Genomic DNA, 10342 nt, shown 5'->3' with positions numbered 1-10342 from the left:
AATATCATATATTCTCTATGGAACAAATCCGCTGATAATTGCTATTCATAACAGCTTCTTGATGCTCTGGAAGAGGTTAATCGGTCCAGAGATCAACTTTTGAGACTGTGACTGGGTATAATAATAACTAACTACTATAATAATAAACTAAAAAACTAGTTTTGAGATGAAGTCTAACAGATATAATAACATTTATTGCTAAATTAATGATAGGAACATTTTTATTGATAGCCTAACATGCAAATTGGAAGTCTTTTAAAGTTTCAATTATCTACTAGAGTAACAAAGACCTACTGTTATTGATCTTTATCGGAGGTATCGATACCATTGATGTGACTATCTTTGAAAAAGTCGGCATGTTGATAACCGTTATCATGGAACGAGTTGAGGCGATTTGCGGCGTGATCCCTGTGGATGAGGCGACCAGGCACTTGCAACCTTTGACCATGCGCGTTGATTGCTGCATAATTATTGCTGACATCAATTCCCTTCTGTGGTCCGGCTTTGAGGTCTACGAAATTCCCGCCGGATTCAATGCCTTTTTGGGATTGGCTGCCGCCCTTGAGGTTGAACTGCCCGAAATAGGCGCCGTGTCCGTTGATAATGTTCTGTCCTTTTCCGAAATTTCCGACTTCTTGTGGTCCAGTGTTGCCGGTTAATTCGAAAGCTCCCTCAAGGCCTGAGATGAGATTGCTGCCTTTGTTACCGTCTGGTCCTTCTATGTGACTTCCAGGTTGGAGCTTATGTCGTGACCTCCCCCGTGACCTCCACCTCCTCCATGACCACCGTGAACTCCATGACCTCCTCCACCGTGACCTCCATGACCTCCTCCGTGACCTCCTCCACCGTGGCCTCCTCCATGACCTCCGTGACCCTTCTTCAGATAAACCTTGACAGGATTATAACTGTGGAGAACAAAGCTTTGATATGATGTTGCCTTTCCATGAACATGGTGACCTCCACCTCCTCCTCCGTGACCTCCGTGACCACCGTGACCTCCTCCATGACCTCCGCCTCCTCCGTGACCGCCACCACCTCCACCGTGACCTCCATGGCCTCCTCCATGACCTCCACCTCCTCCGTGACCTCCGTGACCTCCCCCATGACCTCCGTGACCTCCTCCATGACCTCCACCTCCTCCATGACCACCGTGACCTCCACCATGACCTCCATGACCTCCTCCATGACCCCCACCTCCTCCATGACCACCGTGACCTCCTCCATGACCACCTTATGATGACCTCCTCCCCTCCATGACCTCCTTTATGACCATGTGCTCCTCCTCCACCACCACCTCCTCCTCCTCCCCCATGACCTCCCTATGACCTCCTACATGACCCCCATGTAACCCCCCATGACCATGACCCCCGTGACCATAGCCATGGTTGAAGCCCTGTACATAGCTACTCGTCACAACTTGACCATTATTTTCTCCTGTTGCAACCAAAGTGGGGAATCCCTGGTTTTGTCCCGATTGACCTTGCCCTGGCTGACTTTGACCTTGACCTATTGCCACATATCCTTGACTCTGACCTTGGCCGACATATGCTTGACCTTGAGTCAACCTCCCGCTCTCGGCCAGCCTGATAGCTTGAGCTGCCAGCTCGGCAGCTGTTAGCTCGCGTTTGTCCTGAGCTGAAGTGGCTACCGATTTAATGATGATCGGAGTCAGCTGTTCGATTTCATGCAGCTCTTGCAGCTGTGTCTCAACAGCTGTTGCGTCTCCCGGGCTGCTGTTGAGAGGAAGCTCATCACCGCTGCAGCTTGACAGGAGGCTCATCGTTGTTGCTACACACCATAGCTGCAACAACAATATCTGACTTCACTATCGAATAATTCCAGTAGCTACTATAATAATTAAAACAATGCAAAGTGAATTCGTCTGGTGCACCATTATTCATCTAATGATGAACCTCCACAAATAATAGTAAATTTGGTCAATGAAAAGTTTTATCAATCTACAGCAGTCACACTATTTGAATAATGGGAGAGTTTATAATTCGATCGATTCACCATTACCATTCTCTTATTATACAGTAGTGGGTTCTGTTGTTACACCATAATCAATCTCTAGCAATCTTATCACAAATCGATTAGGTTGTAACTCCATTATCAAAGCTATATTTCTAGAAAACTTTAAAAAATAATCATGAAATGAATTCGGTATTGTGCCACTGTATTAATCCCTAGTATGAATGTATAAAAAAATGAATACCTGAGTTTGGTTCTTACATAATTATCTCTCGATCCCCACACTAAACGGGTATTTAGCAGCCTACTTTCTCTTCAAGTTACAGGGTCTGCATTCATTTTTCAATTATTAATTCATAAAACAAGGAATCAGTTATCCACGCTTAGCATGGACTGAATAAGCAAAAAATACACATAAATAAAAAAGGGAATACATAGGAATTTTAATGTGAGAACATAAGTATGATTTATATGAAAAAGAAAAATTCGTTGGTTGTTTGAATAGAGATCAGAAATATCATGTAGCTTAAAGAAAATGATAGGAAGAATAGAGTTGATATGAATCATATTAGATGAAGATGTTTAATAAAAAAAAACTAATATTATTGCATCATCTATATATAGAAAAGCGAAATGGCACTCACTCACTCACTCACTCACTCACTCAATCACTCACTCACTCGCATAACTAAAAATCTACCGGACCAAAAACTTTCAAATTTGGTAGGTATGTTCAGTTGGCCCTTTAGAGGCGCACTAAGAAATCTTTTGGCAATATTTTAACTCTAAGGGTTGTTTTTAAGGGTTTAGAGTTCGTATTTTAGCATGTATATTCTTTTTCTCCCCATCTCTTAATTATAATTGAAATTTTCATATCATGTAACTATAGAACTATATCTGGATAGAGTACCTCTTCGAAATAGTCGTTAACTGCAACTAAATCAATAATTTTGTCAGCTTGGCATTAAGTTGAGTTGACTTTGTTAGGTTGGCACCAAGTTGAAGATTTGAATGCATTTATAGCGGAAAAATTGATTGGGCACTGCTACTTCAATCCTGGGAATATTATATTACTAGCCGTCAGGCTCGCTTCGCTCGCCATATCCGTTTAGCCAGACGTTTAGTCTGGACCCCCGACTGAATTGTCCTAACATATGATAAAAATGCTCAAATGGAAAATTCAGGCGAGCGAAGCGAGCCTGCTGATCTTATTCTTGGACGATCCAGTCAGGGGTCCAGGGGGCGGAGCCTCCTGGCTAGACGGATATGGCGAGCGAAGCGAGCCTGACGGCTAGTGTCATATATAGGCTATAATGAGGTTCACGTTTTAATGACAGTGGAGAAAGATAAGGGAACAGTGTTTTCGATTATAGAGGATTGTTGATACCGGTATATCTGTTGTAATAATTAGTAAATATTTATCCTTGTTTAAAATCATCAAATACGGTTATATTTCATTCTCCAAGAGAATATATTTTTCAATGACGGAATAATAAATTTTCATAATTATTGAGATTGAATATTCTGTTAATTAATTATATTTCTACATTGTTAAACAACGATCTGGCAACTTTGCAGAGCTACAAAAGGATAGCGCTATCTGCTTTGACAAATTATAGACAAGGATAGCAATACTAATGTTAATCAAATACTGTCGTTATAACGTGAACCTCACTATATAATATTTATATGATTTTAAGGATTTCCGCATATTTGTTGTCAAGCTATTCCCTCAATACTATAGAGAGGTCCACGTTATAATGGCAGTGTTTGATTAGCAATCGGTATTGCTATCCTTGTCTATCATTCAACAAAGCGGATAGCGCTATCTCTCTTTCGCTTTGCTCTGTTGCCAGATCGGCTTTTAACAATGTCTAATTAACAAAATATTTCATTTTAATTATGAAAATTCATTAGGCAATTATTAAAAAATATAATTTCTAGCTTAACAAAATATAATTGATTATTTAAACGAGAATGAACAATTAATATTACATTAATAAACATGTATCAGCCACCGTCAAGAAGGCATTGACAAGACAGTGAGGATCGGCAACGTTGTTCTCCTATCTTTCTTCACTGCCATTATAACATGGACCTTATTATAGAGGTTAACAGCCGCATATAGTACATGTCTTTTGTGTGTATATATTTGGTTCATATAGTAGACTAGCCGTCAGGCTCGCTTCGCTCGCCATATCCGTCTAGCCAGGGGGCTCCGCCCCCTGGACCCCCGACTGGATCGTCCAAGAATGAGATCAGCAGGCTCGCTTCGCTCGCCTGCATTTTTCATTTGAGCATTTTATCATATGTTAGGACGATCCAGTCGGGGGTCCAGACTAAACGTCTGGCTAAACGGATATGGCGAGCGAAGCGAGCCTGACGGCTAGTAATATAATATTCCCAGGATTGAAGTAGCAGTGCCCAATCAATTTTTCCGCGATAAATGCATTAAATCTTCAACTTGGTGCCAACCTAACAAAGTCAACTCAACTTAATGCCAACCTGACAAAATTATTAATTTAGTTGCCAGTTAACAACTGTTTCGAAGAGGTACTCTATCTAGATTATAGTTCTATAGTAACATATGATATGGAAATTTCAATTATAATTAAGAGATTGGGAGAAGAAGAATATACATGCTAAAAGACGAACTTTAAACCCTTAAAAACCACCCTTAGAGTTAAAATATCGCCAAAATATTTCTTAGTGCGCCTCTAAAGGGCCAACTGAACATACCTACCAAATTTGAACGTTTTTGGTCCGGTAGATTTTTAGTTATGCGAGTGAGTGAGTGAGTGAGTGAGTGAGTGAGTGCCATTTCGCTTTTATATATATAGATTCTATTCAGAGTGCAAAATCATGCTTTCCATGCTAATCGTTCACAGATCGTGGAATCACTTGCAGATTATATATCCTGCAAGAGCACTATAGTGAGGTCCACGTTATAATGGCAGTATCTGATCAACATTGGTGTTGCTATCCTTTTCTATCATACGACAAAGCAGATAGCGCTATCCTTTTCTAGCTCCAAAGAAGATAGCGCTCTCCTTTTCTAGTTCCAAAGCGTTACCAGATCGTAGTTTAACAATGTAGAAATATATAATTTATTAACAAAATATTAAGTATATAAACAAATATTAAATATTAACAAAATATTAATCTCAACTATGAAAGTTTACCATTCGATCATTAATGAATAGATTTTCTTGACGAATAATATAATTGATGAATTTCAACAAGAATGAATAAATAATATTCCAACAGATATACCGGTATCAACTAATATAATTATTGATTATTTTGAGCAAGAATGGGCACTTAATATTACGTCCTATATATAAGCCATTCTCTATAGAAGGCAGTGGCATGGCAGAGAATCAGCAACACTGTTCTCCTATCTTTATCAACTGCTATTATAACATGATCCATTGGAGCCGACCAATGAAAACAGAGAGCTCATCATCCAAGTTTCAAACTCATCTATATACTGTATAGATCTATTTTAGATTCTATCATTCAAAGTTCAAATCAAAGGCCCGGTTGCACAAAAGCCGGTTATTTTAATCGTGATTAATTTCACGAGATCCAATCAGAGAAGGTTTTTGAAATGACGGCTTCTCTGATTGGTTCTTGTGGAAGTAATCACGATCAAATTTTAACCGGTTATTGTGCAACTGGCACAAAGTCTTTCAGATTTCTCAACAATGATACTCATCTTTTAGAAATCTTCAGTTTTTTACAACCTGGGCCTTGCTGCATGATAAGATACAAAGTAAGGACCAAGCCACATGAGGCGTTTTCCAAAGGAGTCAGCATAAGGACTGGAAGCTGACTGGGTTGGCGTTCGGGAATCAGTTGATAATCAGCCAATCGGAGAGCTTCTTGCTCTATAACGAATCGTCTGAAAAACGCCTCATATCGCCTTGCCCTAATAATAGCAGTAGTGAGCTGGTTATTAGAATAGAAAAGTATTAAACTATCAGCTTCTAGTTTATCATACAAGAAGAGCCCAGCAAGTTACTTCAAGATTATTCTATACTATTAAACGAGCAGCTTCTGTTTATATGTTTAGATGTTTGTATTTCACCGAATATCGATAACGGCTCTCAATTCTCACGAAATTCAGAACATAGTAGGTTTATAATATAAAGATTCGATTACACTTGGTCTCATCCCTGGGAAAACTCGCTGAAGGACATTAAGAGGATAATTATTATTAATCCTTGGAAAAACAGCTGATAATGATTATTCCGTCGTCAGTTGGTGATGGAATGAGCGAGTTCATGTGTGTGGGACTGTGTCAAAATTATTACTCAGCTGTTGAACTTTTGTAATCATTCAATCAGGTACTTAGTGCCGGTTGCAAAAAAGCCAGGTTATTTCAATCCTGATTAATTCCAGTAGATCCATCCTTTTTAAATGGTCTTCTCTGATTTGGTTCACGTGAAGTCAATCAGGATTAAAATTTAACCGGCTTTTGTGCAACTGGGCCTTTGTGAGGGAAATTTTTGCATTCCTCTGGGAATTAATCTCAATTTACTGTGATTAGATAGAACATTTCTGTATGAATGTTATTATAATTTCGTCTTTCGTAATAAATGTTGTATACGCTTTTGTACTCCAGAGCGAAGCTCGGTCCTCGATATTTATTTAAAATAGAAAATTTAATGTGCTATTTAAATGACATCTGAGCTTTGCATTATAATCATTCGTTGGAAAATATTCATTTAACATGGCCATACTCTTAGCTCTTACTGACTCTTAGTGCCGGTTGTACAAAAGCCTGTTCAATTTTAACCGTGATTAATTTCACGAGAACCAATCAGAGAAGCCGTTTTTTTAAAAAAGCCTTCTCTGATTGGTTCTCGCAAAGTTAATCATGATTAAAATTTAACAGGCTCTTGTGCAACTGGCACTTGGCCTACTGATAATATTACTGTCTTTTCTGTATGATACAAGACACGATTGAACTAAACACAATACTTGTTGAATGAAAAAGACTAAGAAATTGTCAAAAAACCACTGATTTATTGATAATTAGAAAGACCGGTTTCGGTTATTACACCATTGTCAATCTCTGATAAACTAATTGATCTACTGGTACTTAAAATCTTCCATTTTATTATTGAACTCCACTTTTATAGAATCAAAATATAATTAATTATAGTTCATGAAAGCAATCCAACTTACCTTCACGAGACATGACGACGCGGTCATTCCAAGAGAAAATCAAATCTTTGAAGAGTAAAATCGTTCCTAAATCTTTGAGAATCTGCTAGGAAAACTCCAGCCGTGGAAAACTAGGAAAACTCCCGACTACTGTTGAATGCTGAGTGATCCTGTAGTGAACTGGTAAACAAACTATAATATGGAGCAGTCTGTGAATAGGAGGCACTTATATACGTTCGCACTTTCGATGATATGTCACACCCCGTTCCTCTCCTATCCGTCGTCCTTTCTATCCTTTTCACCTCCTTTCTTCCTTCTTTCTCTCTCTCTCCGCTGTCCTTAATGTCTCCTTGGAGAGTCTTCGTTTGAACATGTTGTTTAACTTTGGAGATGATTGGAACTCGATAGAAATTGTTTTCTTCAACGACCATAACCATATCAGTTCATTTATTCCTATGATAATAATTTGAAATAATTGTAAGTTGAACAATATTGTGAGAGAAAAACAGGTTCAACTCAATCCAAGACTATCTAGATCTTGGTTTTCTTCTTTCATTCTTGTTAATATTCCTCTAGCCTTTTAATTTGTACTTTCGGTGTATCTCCCATTTCTCGTCCGATCACTTCTTCTTCTCTTCTTCTTCTTCTTCTTCTTCTTCTTCTCCTCTTCTTCTTCTTCTTCTTCTTCTTCTTCTTCTTCTTCTTCTTCCGTCTTCTTCTTCTTCCGTCTTCTTCTTCTTCTTCTTCTTCTTCTTCTTCTTCTTCTTCTTCTTCTTTTCTTCTTCTTCTTCTTCTTCTCCCTCTTCTTCACCTCCTGTCTTCCTCGTCTTCTACTCCTGTCTTCTTCTTATTATTATTATCCTGTTTTCTTCTTCTTCTTCTTCTTCTTCTTTTTCTTCTTCAGTCTTCTTCTTCTTCTTCTTCTCTTCTTCTTCTTCTTCTTCTTCTTCTTCTTCTTCTTCTTCTTCTCCCTCTTCTTCACCTCCTGTCTTCCTCGTCTTCTACTCCTGTCTTCTTCTTATTATTATTATCATCCTGTTTTCTTCTTCTTCTTCTTCTTCTTCTTCTTCTTCTCCCTCTTCTTCTCCTCCTGTCTTCCTCGTCTTCTACTCCTGTCTTCTTCTTAATTATTACCATCCTGTTTTCTTCTTCTTCTTCTTCTCCCTCTTCTTCTCCTCCTGTCTTCCTCGTCTTCTACTCCTGTCTTCTTCTTATTATTATTATTATCCTGTTTTCTTCTTCTTCTTCTTCTTCTTCTTCTTCTTCTTCTTCTCCTCCTTCTTCTTCTTCTTCTTCTTCTTCTTCTTCTTCTTCTTCTTCTTCTTCTCCTCCTGTCTTCTTCTTCTTCTTCTTCTTCTTCTTCTTCTTCTTCTTCTCCTTCTCCTGTTTTCTTTTCCTTCTTCTCCTCCTGTCTTCTTTTTCTTCTTCTTCTTCTTCTTCTTCTTCTTCTTCTTCTTCTTCTTCTTCTTCTTCTTCTTCTTCTTCTCCTCCTGTCTTCTTTGTCTTCTCCTCCTGTCTTCTTCTCCTCCTCATCCTGTATTCTTCTTCGTGTTCTTTATCTTTCTCAATCATCTACTCCTCTGAAATCATAATGTTCGAATTTAAATTTGTCTATGATGGATTCAAAATTGAAGATTGGCCTATGATTTCAATTCTTTCGTGTCCACTATTCTCATCATTCTTTCTCCTTCTCTACTTCTTTACTCCGTTCTACTTGTTCCTATTTCTCGTTCTTCATTTTCTTTACATACTCTTTACTCCGTCATCTGACAGTTGAGTTTTGAAGGAGCCTCTACATTGGTCGAGTTACTTTTATACTCTAGCATTGAACAAGCAAAGTTGAATAAAATCTGCCTTTGATAACGCTTGTTTAGTATGTTATTGTTTGTTGGAGACCCATAGAGAGTAAAACATTCACTCAGAAAAATATCATTGAAGCTTACTTGTTGAAGTGAACTTGATTCATCTAGTGAGACTCATATCAAGTGATGGTCATCCAATTATCAAGACTGCCGTCATTACAATGATATCATTCCACGGTGGTCGAATCCACCGTTTCATGCACAGTATAATGTATACTATCATAAAGAAAATAACTGACTTATACACGTACAGGACAGGAAAATAATTATGTTTGACGCATTATCACGTCTGAACTACTGGACTGATTAACTTGAATTTTTTCATATAGATTCTTAATCAACCGAGGATGGTTATAGGCTTATTTCAAACTCTTCAAGATTCCACTCGGTCAAGTTCTCAGTAAGTCAAGTTTTAAAATAGACCCTTGCGGGGCACGGGTTACCTGCTAGTGTAAATAGTTATTTGTGCAACTAGTGCGCAAAGTGTCAGTTTGCTGCACCGAAAGAAACGTTTACTCAAGATGGTTTCTTGAGTGCAGCAGAGGAACTTTGCGCACGTATTTCACATTAAGTTTTTCCTACAGTTACCATTGAATATGAAAAGTGGGTAATTATGGGTAAAATTGCCTGAAATGCATCAAATGTTTTTCTGTGTAATTTTATTATTGATAAAAACCTTAATCCTAAAATCCTAAAGTCCTCGTTGTCCTTGGTTATAATATATAATGTAATAATAAGCGCGTTGTGCTTTGTTGCACCTCTGCTCACTATAGCAGCCACAGCAGTCACTGTTACCAACTTCATTTTGATTTTGCTGCACTGTTGTTCCATATAACCTACTAAGTATTTTGCGTTGCCATGTTGCAAATCTGGAGTGCAGAAAAATTTTTCCCGCACTAGAGCGGAAAAGTGATTCTTTGCGTTCTGTAATCAGTGCAGCAATGGCCACTTTTCAACGTAACTGTAGGAAAAATAAATACTAGTGCACATCGAATCCTATTATATTAAGCTAGCGATTTCTGTATATCTGTTTATATTTTTATATCTGGTTATCTGGTTATATTTATGTTCAACAGATCTCGAAAACGGCTCTAACGATTTTCACGAAATTTGGAACATAGTAGGTTTATGATATAAAAATTCGATTGCACTAGGTCTCATCCTTGGGAAAACTCGCTGAACGACATTAAAAGGATAATTCATCCTTGGCTGAAACAGCTGAGAGTTTCGTCGTCTGTGGATAGTAAAAAGTGAGCGAGTGATTCTGTGAAAAATCAAAATATTGCATCCCCGAAATTCATAAGCTGACGTATAGACAGCTGTACTAGTAGTTCTGT

General features: G+C 38.3%; 1 protein-coding gene across 1 annotated transcript; it reads right to left on the bottom strand.

Moving 5' to 3' along the window:
• Positions 1-237: 237 nt before the first annotated feature.
• LOC111058573 (glycine-rich cell wall structural protein 2-like) lies at positions 238-7326 on the bottom strand. Its single transcript, XM_039437315.1, has 4 exons — positions 7165-7326; positions 1327-1801; positions 1108-1215; positions 238-1068 (listed from the first exon to the last, which is right to left on the bottom strand). The coding sequence occupies exons 1-4, from the start codon at positions 7189-7191 to the stop codon at positions 719-721; spliced, it is 960 nt and encodes a 319-aa protein (XP_039293249.1). The 5' UTR covers positions 7192-7326; the 3' UTR covers positions 238-718.
• Positions 7327-10342: the final 3016 nt, after the last annotated feature.

The sequence above is a fragment of the Nilaparvata lugens genome, chromosome 11 (genome assembly GCF_014356525.2).
Source record: "Nilaparvata lugens isolate BPH chromosome 11, ASM1435652v1, whole genome shotgun sequence".
NCBI classification, from domain to species: Eukaryota; Metazoa; Arthropoda; class Insecta; order Hemiptera; family Delphacidae; genus Nilaparvata; species Nilaparvata lugens.
Note: the sequence above shows the minus strand (reverse complement) of the source record. Positions and strands in the feature narration are given on the sequence as shown.